A 20,835-nucleotide genomic window follows, 5' to 3' on the forward strand; every position below is an offset into this window, starting at 1 on the left:
GAGAGAGAGAGAGAGAGAGGGAGAGAGGGAGAGGGAGAGAGAGAGAGAGAGATGTGTGTTTATCGACAGAAAAATTGTCAGCAGCAACCCTCTAATTGAAACAATAATACTCTAGGTTTTATCAAAAATCCAAAAAAACATTTTGCCACATGTTTCACAATGTTTTCACAATTTTTCTTTCTTACTTCTTTCCTCATCTGTAGTTTTTGTCAATGTTGAAAAAAAATTATTGAACATGTTTTGTAATGTTTTACAATTTTGGAAAATCTCCTGGAGAAAATCTTGAAAATTGTCCGGCAGAAAATTCTGTTAAATTTTCAACATTTTCCGAAAAAGAATTTCCACACTCAGCGAAAAATTCACTGGAGGATATTCTGTAAATTTGCTGGAGAGAATCCTGTGCAATTGCCTGGAAAAGAATCAATAATACTACCTGGAGAAAATCCTCTCGAACTACTTGAGGAGAATCCTGTGAAACTTCTCAGGCAAAATCCTGTAAAATGTCGCAGACGAAAATCCTGTGTCATGTCTTCTGAAAAATTCAGAAAAATTATCTGATGCTCATATTGCAACATCTTCGAAAGGAAAATCTTGATTTTCTTAAGAAGAAACTCAGTCAAGAACTATTGCCAGCTGGTCTTCTACAAATAATGGGAGAGGGTCGAGATCAACAATTCTCAGACGCCCGTTCTTCTTATTTATGTTCAAATCCATTTCAAACAACATAATTTCCGCCATATTTGATGGTTCTATCCGGGACTATACATATTTTTTTAAGTGACTGCGCATGTGAGAAAAGTCTCACGGAAACCATTTTTATGACAGAACTTCCAAAACTGAGAATTTTATTTTAATAATATAAATATCATCATCCGTAAGCGGAGAAAAATTGTCGTGCCACATCATTCAAACCTACGAGCTCCGAAGATATTAGTAAAATAATTTTCTATGATGAGATCATAAAAAAATTGTAAACGATACTCAGGCTTGCTTTTGCTCAATTGGAACCAGGAAGTAAAAATAATAAATTTCTTTGTTGTTTTTAGGGTTGGATCTCGTAGAATTGGGAGAAACTGTCATCCGGGCACAGAGAAATCCTCGATGCGTTAATAGGCATCAGCTGCAAAGTAACCAGGGTAGTGTTCTTGAAATGGATGCTGAAACTCCGAGTAAAGATAGTATGGGATCAATAGGAATCTTTCCTCCACCAACTTACGAAAGTATTTATGGAAAAGATGAGGGTGGCATGCCTCCATCTTATTCAGATATTCTCCTCTGCAGGTAAAATGAAAAATAAATATTTTTTTTCATGTAATTATCAAGTTATCCTAGAATTAAGGGGATACCCTCTTGAGGTATTTATGGCGTCGTCAGGGGAGGTTGAAAAAAAGTCAGGAAATTGATTTTTTTTCATACATTCTTCGAATTTTTCTAAACCTCTATGCAACATCCACGATAGTTGAGGAGCATGAGTGAAACACAGGAATTTTTCTGAAAATTTCATTTTAACGCGGGTTCTTATGGAAATTCGGAAAAAAAATATTAAAAATAGACAAACAGGAGGAAAATAAAAAATAATTGTAGTGGCTTAAGAAAATTGTTTAGAAGAGATAATTAAAAAACACATGAAAAATAAAAATTCTGCGTGCGCAACTTGGAATAGCGACAACGTCGAGGTTAGAAATCATCTGCATATGAGGTTAGAAATCATTGAGGGGTAAGCGTGGCAGATACGACTGGAGTTGTGATGATACATTTCGCTATGGGAAAGAACCTAATAGCTGAGTGAATCAGTGCTGCTAACTTCTACCTCGAACGGCACGACGTTGTCACTTTTTCTATCCATATTAATTATATTTCAATTATTCAGAAGAAAAATAAACGAAGGCTTAAAATAGGTGGGAAAAAAATGAAAAAGTTGTTGAAAAAATATTTCGCATACAAAAATGGTCGAAATAGATTGAAAATTCCTAATTGAAATATAGTTTTTTTTTGTTCGGCAATTAGTTTTCTGCAAGAGAACAATAGATTTCCGTCCGCCTTATCTTCTACTTGCCTACCCGCCATAAATACCATAATGATATTATGTATGTCCTATCAAGGACGTCTATGATATGTTCTGAAAAAGTTGTGTTTCAGTCATTAATAGTATCAGCTACAAGGTGAATATTTGTGATTATTTCTTCCATTATGATTTCGATCAATGAGAGTGCCGCATTTCGAGTCACGTGACACGTTTCACATTGAAACTTCCCCCGCGCCCGGTAAATTATCAGAATGGCAATTTCTCTATACAATTTCTCTATACTCGCTTGACACATATTCTCCACATTTTGCTGAATGGTGTCATGTAACCCCGAACATCACACTTGATAGGCCAAAATCAGAATGGAGGAAATAATCCTCCGAACACCCCGCGACCTTCAAAATTCATTGGATGTTTCTCTCAAGTTCTCCTGCAATCATCAATCGATATAAGTTCTGCAATACATTTCAACTTACAAAATTCATCCTTCTTATTGTTGCTATGCTGCACAACTATGGAAAATATCGGATAATCTTGAAAGTCATGGGGAATTATAATCGGCCATTTCTAAATTTCAGGAATAGTAAGTACCGAGAAATTACATGAACAAAATAATGGTGATACACGACTTCTTATGAAGTCATGATTCCATTGAACATTTCACGTCTCGAGAAGATCAGAAAACAAGCCAAACATAGAGGCATTATTTCAATTTTCTTATAACGATATTTTGAGTTTTGAGTATCATTATTTAGGAAATCTCAAGTCACGATCATCATCACGAATCGATCGTTCTCCATGAACATCTCTTCCTGGAATATCCTTCAGACCATAACTTGCAAGTATCATTAAATCCTTTCCCCAAAGGGAAAACTCAAAAAACTATGCCAATGAATTCTACAGCAAGCATATGTCTCCATCTGTATATTGTAAGGGATTTTTGGTGGTGCTTCACCAGCCGAGATCCCAAACAATTTTGAGACCTTCTCCATCGCTCAATATGTTGGGTGCCAGCTAAGCTTTTACGGAAAGTCTGGCGGAATCCGGCCTTGGAGGCAAACTCGTCTATTCCGAGGACATCTAGTGGTGGGACTCTCAATGCGGAGGCAGCAGTGTGAAAGCGTAGAGTGGACGAAGTTCACCATACTAGGAGTAATCCACTTCATCGATCACCGTCTTTTCAGTCGAGTCATTACAATAAAGTGTGTCTATCACGAGAATTATCACATGTTCTGCGCCGAGGATGTTTCCACTCTTCTGACGTGTGCTTTCTTCCTCCAGAATGCTTGACTCAATGGTCAAAACGGTTGAAATCAACGGTCACCTGGGAATCCTTCTCACCTCGCAGGGCGCTCAGCAAGGAGAAGCACATTCGACACAGTCATCCGGAGACTTCGTCTCATCCACCTTGTGCCCACCCCAATTCCCAATGCTCAGTAAAATCAATCTCACCGCGGGCCAATACTTGGACTACTCGTTGTGTAATCTTGACCCACGAGTCCACGCCAACACCATTTCTTTCGCCTCAAGATACGGATCCCTGAAAACATGGAATTAAACCATCTCACGTCCTCAAAGCAATCCATTCATTCTGTATGGGACAAAAAAAATGAGCACCAAATTTTCTATTTGAGTACCAGAAAAGTGCGTAATTATCGCGCTTGTTTCATTTATGATTCACTTTTTTCGAGACTAGGTACCAAGAAAGCGCTTAAAAAGCTCTTAATTATGGTGCTCATTTTTTTTGTGAACCATTTTCCAAGATCAGGATTGCTAGCTTTATGCTTAAAATAACGAATTCTAGTTTATGAGTCAAAAATATGGACATTAAATTTTTCATTCGGATACCAAAAAAAGCACCTAAAAAACCCATAATTTTGAGTTTACCCTCAGAAAAATCTGAGGAGCTAGGACCACCAATTTTACGGACCTCTTCCGCATAAATTTTCAAATCCTCGTTTCTATTTTGAACCCGAGCGCGTAAGTGGGAATAATACACGCGGTAAAATTGCTGTTCCCCGAATCTAGAATTAAGGACGTCTTCTCATTTATTATTATCCGTTAAATCGAAAACTGGAAGTGTCTCAATAATTGATTGAGACTTACCTCGATGGGAAGGAAGTAAATATATAACGCGGTGACTCTACCTGACCGTCCATTCTCTGTTGCAATAACGTCAAAAAGTCGCTCATATTACCACCATGAAGTAGTTCCATCCTAATGTGGCAATTTTATTAACCCACTGAGGCGAATGGGCGTTTCCACCACTCTATGCATTTTCGGTAAGAATTTCCCGTCCCCACTCCGCCGGACACAGTACTACTCAGGCTGACTTTCATCTTAGAAGGTTAAATTTTAAGTGTCGATGGGAGAAAGTGAGAATTTCGAGGAGATTTAGGAATATAGTGTGAAGTTAGTTAATGTGTTAGAATGTTGAGGAAATAGTATGTCAGGACAAGGAGAAATTGACTTATCTGTTAAAATTTCCATGATTTCATTCCTCATATTTTCAACCTTCCTTTTGACCGCACTTTCGATGGCTTGATTGACTGCAGATTGAAATTGATTCTGCAGCACCATTGTCAGATGTTGCAACATATCGGGGATTTTTTCGGTAAATAATCCATCATGAGTTGATTATTTGATCGAATGGAATTTTCGACAAAGTTCCTTGTCTTCCCTCTTGAAGTTCCATCTTCATATTGTGTCCATGTTGAGCGAGAAAATCGGTCAGCCAGGGCTTCAGATCACCCACGGCTAACCGGACTTCTTCCCGGATATCGAGTTAAATCCTAGTCTTGAGTATCCAGATATGTGAGGCTTGTCACCCGGTGAGAAGTACGAAAACGATGCCTTTCAGCGGGAGCAGCCATTTTACTTCTTGAATTTTCACTATTTCACTCTAAAAAAAATAATCGCAATACTTCCGATACTAATGTTAAAGAAGAGACCCTTTTTAATAAATAATCAGTTTATTAAAGAATTTGGGCGAAATAAATAATAAAAAGAGTAGTAATTAAAAAGATACGACCATGGAACAAGACACGAGATAAAAGAATAACGGAATAGAATGAGACGATCGAAGATAGTTCAGAGGGAGAAAAAGAACAAATACTCACTTGTAATACCACAAGAGCCCACAATGCCCGATTAATTTTGAAACTCGTGTGGTATTCGGGGAATTATTTTTCCAATCGAAATGTCGGGCAATATAATTGGACCATGAGACGAAACTCACAATTGAGAAACGAAAATTGTATAATTAACACAACAGCATTCAATGTGTGTGTCAGCACTCAATGTGTAGTTTCTCTCCTCACAAAAACTGGTAAATTGATTCCAAATTGTCTTCTTCGTTTTCCCCGTATTGACGGGAATATTTCCCTTTACTTTTTCGTCAATGGTTTTCAGGGAATGAACACCGAATCTACTCATTTCGAATAAAAATCCTCAGATTACCACAATTGAATTCAATCTGTCAGTTTGACGAGGGGTTAATTCGACTGCATGATGTTTTGTTTTTTATATAGCAACTACCAGAGAAAATTATCAAAAAAGTATCAGTTGAAAACCCTGTAGCTTGTACCACGTGATGTCGAATGGGCCAATTATATTACCCGATATTTGGGTTGGAAAAATAATCAACAATATATTCGAGAAAATTCTTTTATTTTTCAATTTTATTCTTCAAAATGATGTCTCTATTTTTCAACATTTCTTCACTCGTAGTATGCAACAATATCACTCATCTTGTGGGAAATCGACAATCATTATGGATTAGAAGTATTCAGACTGCAGTCAATATTCAATTTCTTTTTCGGTCATCTTTTCGAACTATTTTGCATCGAAATTGCCGTTGTTGCTTCACCATCCGACAAAATTCTCATACACACGAGACAAATCCCATCTTTTGAGGGATGACCTTAGTACTCAATGAATATGTGATGGAGTATTCTGTGGAATTATAATATTATCAGTATGTAATTCCTTCAAGGTTTGCTCATAATATATTTGTTATTAATTGTAAGGCAAGGGCGCAATTATCAAAAATTGGAAAAAAACGTGGATTGCTATTAAACAAATTGAAAATACATTTAATAATTCCACTTTTTCGCAAGCACGTGTAACACATCCTATTTTTTGTGGTACCTGCCGAGTTCACTGTTCAGAACTGTCACGGGGGCAATGTGGTTGTTTTTGTGCATGAGTGCGTAAAGTTCAAGAGTGTGCGTAAAGTGAATTTCGCATGAGAATTCACTTTACGCATGCTTGTAATGGACGCCTTGAGGAAAACAACCGCTTTGTGCACACAAAACCGTTTCGCAAAGTGCAATTTTGAGGCAGGTATCACGAAAAAAAGAAAATTGGCTCCGACAGCAACACAATTGTTTTTTTATTCATATAAAACATGGTTGTATAATTTTCTCCAGTTTCTTAAGAATAACTGAAGTGCAATTATGAATATTTTATCAAATTTTTCAATCTTCCAAACCACGAAACTATTAAACTCTAAAGAAATATTGATGAAAGAAGTATTTATCACCAAAGAAATTATTTGGCTTGGATTGTTTCGCTTCTGAAAAAGAAATTTGAGCTTCCGCTATTTTCAATCATTTCAATTAAACTATAATTCTATGGAATTCTTTTTCCCTCAAAAAAATCCATCAAAAGTTCAACAGTCTGAGGCAAAATGTAATTAAGAATCGAGAACTTTCTGGTGGATGTCGTTCAACTGGTGCTGGAGGTATACTACGACATATGATCATGGAAGTGTATATTCATTTGGCAGGGTCGATTCCCAAGCTAAATATGAGCGTTGAAAGTGATTTGCGCCCGGAGCTTGAGCTAGGCAGGCTGCAATTCCCGGGCAAAATTTACTACAAATTTATAGGAAGTAATTTACATCAAACTGTATTATAAAATTATAATACAGTATTATGTTAACTTTTTCACTCCTATACATTTCTAGAATTTTTATACACCGGTGTTAGAATTCTATCAGACAGAAGTATAAGAAATTTTGAATTTTGCAACAATAGATTTCTCATACACGTTTCACAAAATTATATTTCGGTCGCATAGTAATTTTGATTGACAGTTGTTCAAAATTTATGATACGTACGAGAATTTCATGGCATAAAATAGAATAAAAAGTTATATTTTGTATGACAATATGTAATGATTTTTCTTTGGCCTCAACAAATACGCAACAAACCCTAATCCAAAATTCTCGATTAACCAAACACGGCCAAATCATTATCTTCGTTCTCGTAATCCGACAAGTCTGAAAAGCCAAAAACCTTAACTCTACAACTGGACTCCGGGAACAATCAGCAGCTCATGCAATCATTATTTCGAGTGTTTAGGGCGCCAGCCGATTTTTAGCAACGCGAAATCGATAAACCGCAAACGGAACTGTATTTTCTTAAAACTAAATACTGATTGTCTCCAAAGATCCAATAACGACAAGAAATATAACGCAATCATACGCAGAAATGTGGATTAAGAGAGTACGGGATTTACTCGGTTGCTCAGTGTGCGGGTCGTGGAGAGAGGGGTGGATTCGTGGGCGAGAACATCAATTAACAAAGCCAATCATCGATCGAGAAACCAATAAACCAATGTCTTAAATTCTGAATGGGATAGGTAAGGTCGATGTTGAATAATAAAACATAATTGTACTGACGTATTCCACTATTGCCAAAATTAATACAAAATCGTAAATTCGTACAAATACAACATTACATCAATGTGACTCAAAATAATTTTAAATACTCTGAAATGTTCCATTAAACTCCAAAAGACTCAAAAATATGCGAATAATATTTTAAGTATGGAAAAGAAAGCGATCCCAATCCAAAGCTGATGAAAGAAGCAAAAGTATTGTCCACGAGGGGAACACGAATCCGAGGGAGAGAGACTATAGGAAGGTAGCGTACGTGCGAGAGAGAACGGATGAGGTAACTACGCGAAATAAAAAGAGAGCTCACGAAAAGGTACTAATTTTTCTTATTTTCGACTGTCATTAATCGAATTCCGAATTCTGGAGCGCCTTTGTAATAGTTTTCTTAATTTTTATGCCATTTGCAACGCATTAAAATCGGGGATCTCATGCACCGAAAAGGTAGCAAAATGAGCTAGGGAGCTTAAATCAGCCACGTGGCTGATTTGCCGGAAGGGAGCATTTCTAACCCGGAAATGGAGGTTTTCTCCATGAAAATAGGTAGCTGACGGTCTCAAATGACTTCTAAAATAATAGGTAGCTTATTCATTAGTGTAAGAGAGCTTAGATAATTTTCTTGTTCTGGATTCCAACCATAAAAGTAAAGATAACTAGAAAGATAACGTTCCCATGCCCAACCGGAATCCAAAACTCAACGAACGCTAGAGAGCCTTAAAACGCGTAAAAGGTAGCGTAACCACAATTCACGTAGCATCATTTTTCCTCCAAAACTCTTGTGAGTTAGAGAAAAATATAGAGAAATAGGTAGTATATGATAGTTACGTAAAGGGAGCGAGAAAAGGTAGTAAGCCAAGAGGTAGCAATGAAGTAGGTAGCGAGTTGCATCAATCGCTGTAGCGACTTATGGTAGGTAGCATTATTACTATTTTGGTCTATTCAGGTAGCATAATTATCATTTAGATAACTTCAGGTAGCTTCCAGGGAGCATTTGGGTTCGTTTGAAGGGTTTTCTACCCCTCAAACCATGGATGTGGACGCTGGCGTCCTGTCGCAAGGTAGCGTCGCCATCCTACGTGGTCCAATCGCTTTTCCGAAAAAAACCGCACTAATTCACTTTTAATCACCTCTAAATAAGTACACGGGTACTTACCATAGTCTGGAGCGTTGAATTCAACGATAATTGGGTTGATTAACCCCGATCATTAATTCAAAACTAATTTCCGTAAAGGAGCAACGCGGAGAGGTTCCTCACACGTGGTCGTCTGGGTGAATACTGTAATGGCGACTATCACGGGTGTCCGCTCGGGCCTGTTGCATAGTGGTGGTGAGTCTGGGGGAGTCTAGCCCCGTACGGTGCTGACTCGAGTGTTGTAGATGGGAACTATCGATTCCCGGGGTAATTATGCGCGAAATATTTAAAGATTTAGATTTGAATATTTATATAATTGATTCTAATTATTTTAACCGAATAAAATTATAATGACTTGGACTCAACACGAAACTGAGATGGCCGAGCGGGTCTTCACTCCATCTACGACCGGAATAAGGTAGCTTATCTACAGAGGGCACTCTCCGGAGAGGAATTAGAACTTTACCAATGAAAACTCAAACGCCAACGCAAATTTAACTAAACGAAAAACCCAATGGCGATCCGTTTTGACGACTGGGCAATCGTCTCCACAGCCTTCTAACTGAAAGCCCTAACACTCTCGCTCAANATCGTCTCCACGGCCTTCCAACTGAAAGCCCTAACACTCTCGCTCAAGGGAGCGCAAGCATTTCAACTCGACCTATGTACTCACTCTATCGACAAACAAAAAGGGTTACAGGAAACACTGGGTAGCACATTATCTTGGCCAAATATTCCACGGTGATATCCTGATCCTTAACCGAATTGACGTAGGAAAATCTCAAAAATACTAAACTCTAACTCAACAAAACAGACTTGAAAAAAATATCTGCAAAATATCTGATTTATCTAATGAAGTTATTTAACATATTATTCTAAAAATTTAGGGAATCAATTCACGCGATAGGTAACCAATTTAAGTAGTTCTCCGAACTTAAGGTAGCTCTGAAGTAGAGTTAAGGTAGCAGGTAGCTCTAATTCTCCGTATAGATATTTATCGCGAAGAAAAGGTAACGGTTTGTAAATTTTTACTCTCTCCCTCTCTCTCTCCCTCCCTCTCTCTTTCTCTCTTTCTATATATAAATACCCTGGAGTTCCGCAGGTGACGAATTCGCCTGGAATTTCGTCACAAATGTCATAACATGTGAAGACGACATATCGTTATATAATAAAGGAGAAGGCATTTTCGACCCGACTGATGTATCAACGCACACCCCAAACTACAAGAGCTACGAGCATGAGCTTTTGCCTTCAGCTACCCTTAGTGACGTAAGCTCCCACTAAGGGACGGTTTTTGGAAATTCACCTCCTAAGGGGGTGAAAAGCGGGCAAAATTTTTTATGCGATTTCGAAAACCGCTCAAGTTAGAGAGTTAAAAATGCGCATTCTCCTTTCAAAATAAAAAGACATGTTTTTTTTATTTTCTCGAAAATCACCACTGAGAGGGTGTAATGCAGAAAGTTCTAGAAATTTCCACAACTTTCTGAAGGTTTCTCGAATTTTCTACAAAATGAGGGAATATTCTTCGAAACTAAAATTTCTAGAACTTTCGGGAGAACTCGAGAATGCCCTTCTCGAGTTCTCCCGCAAGTTAGTTATTAGACAAATTATTTCCATTTAGATTATTATGAGATATTTCCTTGAAATTTTCGCCGTTTCGTCGAAAGTTCTGAGGTTTTCTGAAGTGTTCTGGAAAATTCGAGAAAATTCTCAAGTTTTTTTGGAAACTCGAGAAACTTTAACTTTTTCTTCATTGACTTTGCCTTATCATAAATACTATTTCCTTCAATGTGATATCATTCATTCATTTATGAATGAATAAAAAACAATAATTATCATCATCATCATATCAATCATTGTATCAATGATCATATTGATCATCATATCAATTATTCTACATCAATTTTCAACTAGCCAATCGATGAGGCGCGCGCGAAGCGGCTAGTGTTATGTAAGCATCTTCGAAATTTCTCACACCCGTGTTGGAATTTTCTTTTAAGAAATAGTGGAAAGTCAAATTGAGAAGTATGATAATTTTATTGGACAAAGTCCTGAAAGTTATTGTTCACACACTACCATTCAATTATTACCATTGTTTACTTATGTTCATTTATTCCTGAAATAATTTTTTCTCTGAATATAAGTCACAGTGTAATCCAGTGTTTCAATTTTTTATTATTTTAATCAGCTTTATCACAGCTTCATTGCAATACAGAGAGCAATATTTCTAAATTGCGATGTATTTTCCAAGCTCAAAGGTGTTCTTGGTGTTCATAACCCAGTGTCAGGCGACTCTGATTGTGGAACGTTTACTCCGCTGTCTTCAGTGAGCATATCAGAGCTCCACTATCCTTGTTACACGATAGAAACGGTCCATAAGTAGAACTTGAATTGTGTTCTTGCAGCGAATGAAGTATTCATTCAGTGACAACGCAAAAACCATTGGTTCAAGTCTGCTAGATGCAAATGTTAATTGATTAGAGATTGATTCACAGGAAAATTGTCTCTCAAATTTAATCGCGTGTATGGTACGTGAAGAATCTTGATATCAATTATGGGTGGATACAGAGATTACAATGGCAACTTTCCAGAGAATATTTCGTACTCACTTGGTGACTGAATTGGCGTAATCTTGACCCGTCTTTTTTTTGCAGTCTCAGCTCAATATATCCACAGACACATGTCCTCACCAGAGGTCAAATGAACCGTCATTTCGTTCCTATTATTCTATCATCTATTTTAACTCCTTTTTTAAAGCAAAATTCTTTCCCTTTAACATTTCGGGTTTTCGGAGGTGAAAACTAACCTTTCTGATCTTCTTGACGTTGTTTCACATCATCTCTATGTTACCTTATCCTATTTTGACAGTTTTCGATAATTAGCCCGAATTTGGTGGAAAAGGATGAATGAGATGATGGATTTCTCGGGAGTGGGATGAGCGTGTCTCGGATCCATGACACGTGCACTTCAGTCAAAACAGTCAATTTAATAACACTGATCATTTTTGTTACAATAAAAAAATATCACTGAGTACAATAAGTAGAAAGAGCAGAGCAGATAATTAAGAGCAGAGCAAGAATAAGTAGAAAAGCAAATGAACTTGAGTAAAGCAATATCCACGTGCGGAGGACAATATGCAAATGAGAAAGATTGATATGCCACAAGGTGGCGGCTGACGAAAATCCAGAGGTGTGAATGCGACCCAATTAAAAAGGGGCATTCGCACGACACCTGTCCATGAAGTGGCGCCTCAGGTGTGAGAGGTGAGAAGCCACTGGTCATCTGAGGTGATTCGGTCAATCATGCGTGAGCTGGGAGAGCGTTGCATGCGAACTGTGCGTGAGCATGCGTGTGTGAGTGAAGTTGTGTGGGTGCATCCGTGCGAGTGAATTTTTGAGATTTTCAACTTTCTCCCGCCGTCAGCAACTGTGAAGTTGCTAAACCGATTCACTGTATAATTGAGCTGTAACCGAAAGAAGAAAGATAAAAACGCTCTTGTTAAGCATTATGGATTCGTCACGAGTGAGAAGATCTGCGAGGCGGTCTTGAAGGGCTGCTGACCAGGCGCGGCGATATTCTGGACTTTGGGGGTCGTAAATCCCGTCCAGTCTAGATGTCGTCATCCCGTAAATCCTTTGAGGTTGACGAAGCGCAGATGTGAGAACCCGATGAGCTGATCTAGCTCTGCTCTTCTGAGAGAGAAATGGACAGGAGCACGAGCTTGCCAATATTTCCGTCTTTCTGAGTGAAGAGCAATCACTCGGAAGAGTGGCCACTTGGTAGGCGGGAATCTCTCGTCCGTGAGTAGAATCAGTGAGCCGACAGAGATCTCGTGAGTCGGGCGGTGCCACTTGGATATTGATTGAAGCCGTTGGAGATATTCAGTGGACCACCTCTTTCAGAATTCTTGAAGTCATTGTTGAATGAGCTGCCACCTGAAGAGTCAAGAGACGTTGAGCTGCTCCAGTGATAGGTCTCGACGAGTTGTGGCAGCCAGACCGATGAGAAAATTTCCCAGCGTCAATGCTGAGCAGTCATCAGAATCATTAGTGAGCGGTTCCAATGGTCGCGAGTTCAACAGGGCTTCAATTTGGGCGAGGAAAGTGGTGAGTTCCTCGAAGATGAATAGGTCCTCGCCGATAGTATGAGGGAGATGGAATTTCACCGACTTTACTGCTGCTTTCCACGTTCCTCCAATGGAACGCGCCTGACAGTGGCCTGCCAGTGGCCTGGCAGTGGCGTGTGGGACGCGCCTGAAGGGTTGAACGACTATTGAGGCCCATCGTTGATGAAGTTGGTCGAGCTGTCTTGATTGGGATGATCCTGCTGAGAATAACTTATTGAGCTCCTTGCCAGTGCCGAAAAAATTGGTCCCACAGTTGCTGAACAAGGATTTACAGATCCCACGACAACTCGTAAACCGATGATAGGCTGCCATGAATCCTTCCGCGGAGTAGTATGCCACGACTTCGAGGTGCACTGCTGAGGTGGTCATGCAGATAAAAATTGCCAATCAGCCCTTGTACGATTTGTAACCCCGCCTCTTCCACGCTTGAGTGACACTGGGGACCGGCATAGTCGACTCCAGTGTTCAGAACAGTACGAGCGGGTTGAGTCTTACTGATGGCAACTGGCCCATGAGCTGGTAAGTGTTGACGTGACACCTATGAGCTACTCCTCGTTGACGTGCACCTGGAACACACCAAAGAATAAAGGAGTGTACAGGAGCTCGATCTCCGAGTATCCAATACATCCGGAGATGAGCTTGTGTGATGATACGTTGAGCCAGTTGAGATTCCTTTGGAAGGAGTGCGTGATTCTTTCCCCTGAGTGAGATTGAGCGAACTTGAACCGACCTCCAACTCTCAGAACTCCTTGGTGATCAATGAGGAGTGTGCGTTTAATGAGAGGGTGAGATTTCAAGAATTGCTGTCCTCATGACATGATTCTGAGTCGATCCTGGAAGTGCGCTACCTGTGTGAACTTGATCCAAAAAATGCGAGCATCTTCAAAATCACCAAGTGTGAGCGGATAATAGAGAGATGAGATGGGAACTTTCTTGAGCCATGCGACAAACTTTCGACAGATAGCGGTGACCCCGAACAGCCGGTTGAATGATGAAAACCTGTCGATTTGATCCTGGAGAGAGATTGGTTGAGCATGTACGTGAAGTAGAACTCCTGGTTATTCCTCGAAGTCTACGTTGAAGTCGCTTTCCAGGACGTAGGTCGGCCAGGTTCAGCTGTCGTGCTGAAGTATCATGGTCCTGTCCATCAGAGTCTATGAGCTACCAGTTGACAGGCAGAGAGACGTCCAGAATCTCAGTCTGCACTGATCTCCTTTCCTGGTACCAGTCTCCAGTGAGCTTGTTGAGTAAACTCCTGGATGAGTGATACCCGGTTCTTCACAAATTATTTCCATCTTGATGAATGTGAGCTGATTCACGTCAGTGTGACCAGTGACTCCGTCCAAAAATAGGTGGAAACTTTCGTGAGGTTGAGCTGATTCTAAACATACGTGACAAATTTAGCGAGCAGAAGATCTACAGTGAGTTCTAATCATGAGAGTGTCAGTCGTTTGAGGGATGCCACCTTGATTATTGAGCAGAATAGAGAGATTTGAGGAGGTTTACTCCCGTTGTAAACCTTAACGTAAACTACGGCTGACATCGCCACTTGAGAAGCATTAGAAAACCCATGTATTTCGAAGGTAGAGTCCTTGCGCAGTCCAAGCCACCTCGGCACGGTGAAGTCCGACGCCTGTGTAAGTTCCTTTCTGAACAGCTGCAAGCGTGCAGCGGCTGTCGAGGAAACCGGGGCGTCCCATTCTAGTCTCACGATCCAAAGCGATTACAGCAAGATCTTGGCGCGAATAACTAATGATGTTATGAAACCGAGTGGGTCGCAGAGCTGAGCTATCTCTAAGAGAATGATTCTCTTGGTGCTTATGTGGGTTTCAGGCAGAGTGATGAAAAACGTGAAGCTGTCCCGGCCTGGATGCCATGAAACCTCCAAAATGACACTCCAATGAGGAGTGATTCCTCGGGAGAACGTACTTCTTGGGAAGTGCTGTCAGGTGAGAAAGTTTTAAGTACAGCTGAGCTATTCGAATGCCATTTGGCTAAGAGGAAGCCACCTGACAAATAGAGCTGAGTCACCTGATGAGCTGAGTGAATGAGTTCTTTACTAGAATTAGCGCCTTCACAGATATCATCGGCACATCTTCCCCTAATGTGCGGATCCACTGTGAGGAGGTACGTAAACCGTTCGTCTTCGACGAGCTGAGCGAGAACACGCATGGATAGGAGCGGACCTGAGCGCGTTCCATACGTGACTCATTTTGCTCCGCATACATGATGTGTTGAGCTGATATGTCGATATTTGGATTTGAATCGGTCCAAAGAAGTTGTTGGAGTGGCTAGTCTTCCGGATGTACTTGAATTTGACGGAACATTTTGGTAATGTCCATAATAAATACGAGCTTGTATTGACGCGAGAAGAGCAGAACATCCGAGATGTTCTTCTGAAGCTTGGCTCCGGTAGGCATGATGTTGTCAATCGACTTCCCTGACCTGGTTTTGTTGGAGCCGTTTAATTCGACCGTGAGCTTTGTCATGGAAGGCAAGCAAGAACGAAAAATTGTAAGTCACCGAGAAGATCTGCAGATTCTATGAATGGAAAACGTACGACGTAACGACATGAGCTGTCCCTAAAGGGAGGGCGTTTGAAGTGCTCTTTGCACTGGGACCGCCTCTTTTTCTCTATTAGAATTATTTATTCTATCAGGTCTTTTTCTATTACAATTATTGAGGAGAAATTTTCCAAGTTTTTCCGCTGGATTTTGTTTTATTTTGCATTACAGAATCCGAGTGGAAAAAGCTTGATGTTCAAGCATCCTTATAGAAAAAATCTCAAGAGATAAATTCAAAGAAACATGAAATCTATTGACTTTTTCTTATCGAATATCAAATAGAATCAGAGCAGAGAGACTAAAATTTTCTAATAGATAAAATTCCAATAGAATTTTTTAGCGAATTCGCTAGGTTTGCTGTTGAATTTTTTCATACGTGAATGTGGGTAAAATCTGTCAAAAAAAGGAAAAACAATTGAAATACTGGTGTGGAATTATCTGTTTCGTAATTCACCCATAGCCCGGAGAATTATCAAAATAAAACACGGATGTAAAGATATCACGTTATCAACAAGAACCGAAAAAAAAAAAACTCAAACTGAAAAATGATTATTCAATGATCCAATCTGACTGAGGCCTTTAATGGCCATTTGCTTAAGAGCAATTAAGAAGGCCATGGGTTATTACAATAGTCTAAGATTCTTAATGCTCTACGATAATTCACTCATAAGTACTCTATAACCACGCGAGAATTCACCGATAAATTACTCAGAAGACTTAATAGCATTAAGGTTAGGTTGGTGGTTGTGACGATAAACTGAAAATCTTTACTCTCAAAACGATCTAAACAAAAATCTCAAGATTCCAAAAAAAAAACTCCAACTCAAGAGTCTCTGGTGACTCGTATCGTTAGAGCGACTAGGTTGTTGCGGGTTGTGACATTATCTGATATTTCTAAAATATCGGACAACTTGAAGGTGGCTTGTTGTGAAAATATACGTGACTATCGACTAAAATCCCAAATCAAATACCAGACCTTAAAAAAATTAAATTACCATCAAATAGAATACACGATTCAAGATTCAAGATTCAACAAGATTTATTAACATGGATAAATATTTACAAACAAGACAAGACAACAATATGGTACAAGTTTATACATAGAAGATTGAATAGTATAGTATCAGCCCGAAGGCTACAACATATATATAATATGCGGGGTGAGAAATGGGTTAACAATATGAGGGATGGGGATAGGGAGGAGATGCTGGATAGGGAAAATTTTTTATATTAAAAAACCGTATTACAAATAGAATACAGATAAATTTTCGGCGAAACTCTTCTCCCAATCTAAGTTTCCCCAAAAAACTCTTCTAATAAATATTTCCTCTCGCTTCCGGAGTGCAACTGCAATGCTCTGGTTTACCGATTTGTTGTCACCAAGGCTTGCGTAAACCACTTACAATTATAGAAGGGATAAGGAAAGAGGATCACATGTGCAAACAGCAGCAAAAAAGATACCAATTTTTAGCATGAATTATAAGAGAGGCGCATACTCACCAGTAATCAAAAGAAATAATAGAAAGATTTTCAGAGATCTCAATCAAACCACAAATAATTCTAATTCTTAATGGAGTACGTTCACCTCCCGAAACAAATCAAAATAAAACAAAATTGATTTTAATCGCAGAGATCTGCGGTACTCAAGATTGAAAATGGCTTCGGAAGAGCGAAATCAAAAACAAAGAAAATAATAAGGATTTCTCTTAATTACGCCGCTCTGAATCTAAAAAATAAATAAAGAAATAGTTTCTTCACTGTCTCCATAGTTTCTCAATAATATTAAATAAATAAAATACTAGAACCTATCCGGGCTCTAGACCCTCCCCTAGCAATAAATCGTCCGTGGAGCTCCGCTTTAACGAATGCTACCTATTAGACTATGAACACCCCGTTCGGCGATTGAGCAAATATTTATAAAAAAATAATCAATCAAAACTCAACAATAATACACACGATATTTCTCTGATTCAGCTGGGCAGAATGACTTGACACAATCCAATACGCTAGATCGAATCTATGGAATTATTCAGGAAATTCCCCCTCTGAACAATTGACCTTGAGCTTCAGACCCTCAAAGGGACGCCAGAGCACGTAGGCCCCATGAAGAAACCTTACGCCTCTTGTTCACACTCTGAAAATCACTAAGAGCCAACAAATCCGCGGTAAAACTTTCACCCGAAAATCCGTTGGATTCTTTCTCCTTTTATGTGACTCGAAACATCTCTTCAAAAAGGCAGCAGATTCAATAGACCCACGATACCCAATCTTTACGTGCAAGCTAGAATAACGGCGAAGGCCCACGCGAACCCCTCGCAGTGAATAAATTCACTTCCGACGGCCAGGAAAAAGCTTACTGACGCCCCAATTACTCTCGAAAAGCCCTTCGATCTGTCAAAATATATTAAACCCCACAAGACCCCACGCGCACCAACAAAGTCCAAATTTACGAATGCAACTCGCTCAAAACCCTGGTTCGTTGAAGCTCAGCACGTGGTCGTCCTTCGGTCCTCGCTGACGTCAAAGATTTTCGACAAACATCTCGCAGTAATTACTTCCCAACGGTTGCAAACTACCTCCCATGTGGCCGTCATCGTGGAATTCTCGGCTGGACGTTGATCCAGGACGAGAAACACGCAGCAGAACCCACAAAAGACACAAAATTCCGACAACGATTCAAAAGAGATGCAACAATTGAGAAATGGCTACGCAGAGTGACGAGGAGAAGGCGGATGTCTTTCTCGTACCGTCGGCTTGACGTAGTTTCACGGTTTCAGGCACTCAGCTGGATGATGGGATCCCTCGGGGAGCCATGGAGACAGCTGCGTGTACGCCGTGCCATTTGGTGGCGCCGCCGTTAGTAACTAGATCCAATTACCATAGAGGATATTGCATTGACTTTGAGCTATTCTTGATCCAATCTGGAAACTCGGTGTATTTTCCCATCATGGGGCTGCCCTGCTCTGTGGGGATGCGTGGGACAACTGACCAATCATCAATGCGCTATAATTTTTCGATTACAATCCCCATCTATTAACACGGCACTCTCCGATAGCTGCTGGCCCCTGGTAGCGAGGTTTCGACTACCGCCAATACTTGAATGTAACCTTCGGTGTTGTTATGATAGCCAGAGATCTAGTTGTTGCTCTGTGTTTATATGGCTTCTGGGGTGGGATTTTAATTCGTGTTTTGTTCTCTCGCTGAATATTCTAAGGCTTTTTGAAATATCCTGGCAATCAAATTTAAACTCCCGACTATGTTATCAAACTGGAAAAGATAGTATAATTGATTCAATATTATATATAATAATAATTGTTTCATTATGAAATTTTTCAAGATCAAAATTATTTTCAGATTTGCAAATCTCCCGTACGAAATTGAACTTCAGGATCGTTGCACCAACAGCAAAGAGGACATCGAGATGCACAGCCTAGAAAGTTGTCCACATGTCATAAACAACACCATGAGCAATACGGCCTATCATCCCTATGCGACTATTGCATCTTTTTCAAGTCAAAGTTTTCCACGTAGCAATATCTCAAGGAACTCCTCAGTAATTGCAAACCCGATGGATGATTTTTACATTAACAACGAGCTGGGGGGGATTTATGCGATCAGTCACATAGACGTTCCCATTTCAGGCCCAAGAAGACATATCTCCAACGAAGAACTGAGGCACCACAGTAACTTTAACGCCATCAATATCCTACAGAACCCACTGGAAGTGGACATGCGATCCAATGAAACTGTTAATATTATTAATGCCGATACTCATAACAGTAGGTCAAGGAGAATTCAATCGAATCACATAGACATCAGAAATGTGAGTTTCCAGGCGTTAGCAGCAACAAATGGAGAAGTCACGGTGAATATTGATACTCCTGAAGATTTGAATGAGACAAGTCCAAGGCCAGCTATGAGGACGGGAGAAATGGATAATAGAATCAATAATGATGAAGACGACAATGATTTTGGGGCACTAGCTGACATTAGAGAAAGCAGAGTTTGATTTCAGTGGGCCGAAATCAAAATTGAATGGGTAACGAAAATAAATCCGAAACGGGATTTGTTCAGTCTCAAATATACTGAGAGGGAAAATTTTAAGATCCATTTCCCGAGAAAAATTTATTTGTAAATTTGGTTGACTAGAAGATCTTTTCACATTCTTTCGTACATGGATTCTGTTCCTGGGTGTGAACTATTGTTCAACAACAACAAGAATAAATAATTGAATAGGTGATTGTCTGCAATGAGCAGCAATGAGCAATGTTTGGACGAAACGAAATCTAGAAAACATCTTTGTAAAAAATTTTCTAAATTAAAAACGTAGACGTAAACATAATTTTGTTACGAACTAAAATGTAAAAAAACCTTGGTTTTTTTGTTCCAAGGATCCACTTACCAACGTTGACATCGCCCGAGAGCCTTTAACCGCAACGATGTTGGATATTGGACGTAGAGTGGATTATTTCAATTGAAAACTCCGTGGAGTATTCAGTTCGAAATTTATGTTGAATTTGTAAATCATCATCATTTAGAAAATGGTGAAGAACAATTGGTGTGCATTTTGAACGTGCGATTCCAGTTCGAAATCTTGCGTTCAATTCCAAGTGGGTCGTAGGCCACCCGTGGTGTACCTCATGTATCACACGAAGAAAAAGTTCAGAGAATAATTACCTCAGAGCCCGTTAAAATAGCTTAATTTTATGGCTGCGAACATGTTACTTAGGAGTTATTAAGGATTTTTCTCTTTCAAACAATAGCTATTCACGCCAAGACTAGTTTTGGTATCGTCTTGTCTCGTCTAAGTTTTTTGGAACGAGGTGGAGATGATACCGTCCAAGAGTCATCGAGAAGCTACCTCGACGAAACTGCCTCTAGAGCAAGACGCAAGTCTCGTCGAGAGAATGAAGATCTTACGAGAGTGCTCACCAGGGTTATACGCCTTACTAGAAATTCAACTCGGCAAACCATTCAGTCCTGATAGTGTGGCAACCCATCAGGGTCAGCTTGACATAGTATGGCAACCCGTTAGGGTTGATTCGGTTGGCCAAACTAGTATCGAACTAATGTTCGATGTTAGTTCGGTCAATGGAGTTTGGCCTGGATGCAGTGCGGTACGCACTTGGGATGTCCGGGTCGAATCATGATTATCATATCTAGGCCAAATCATTAAAGTCAAATGAAATCCTCATCGAGATATGCGGTAGCGTATTGGACAAAAGAAGTTTTGATTCCCAACAATGTGATCACTGGCCACCCGCTACCAACTATCTGTATACGAAGCAATTTTCCCCTCCACTACCA

The 20,835-nt window shown here is 39.7% G+C and overlaps 1 protein-coding gene across 1 annotated transcript in view; it reads left to right on the forward strand.

Moving 5' to 3' along the window:
- Positions 1-20,505, forward strand: part of LOC107037262 — a 29,922-nt gene extending 9,417 nt beyond the window's left edge. The window contains exons 2-3 of the mRNA XM_015255724.1: positions 1,047-1,281; positions 18,883-20,505. Of these exons, the coding sequence (XP_015111210.1) occupies positions 1,047-1,281; positions 18,883-19,537 (890 nt within the window). The 3' untranslated portion in view covers positions 19,538-20,505. The remainder of the gene's footprint in view (positions 1-1,046; positions 1,282-18,882) is intronic.
- The last annotated feature ends 330 nt before the right edge of the window (positions 20,506-20,835 follow it).

The sequence above is a fragment of the Diachasma alloeum genome, unplaced genomic scaffold, assembly GCF_001412515.2.
Source record: "Diachasma alloeum isolate Michigan unplaced genomic scaffold, Dall2.0 Dall_scaffold_00215, whole genome shotgun sequence".
Lineage (NCBI taxonomy): Eukaryota > Metazoa > Arthropoda > Insecta > Hymenoptera > Braconidae > Diachasma > Diachasma alloeum.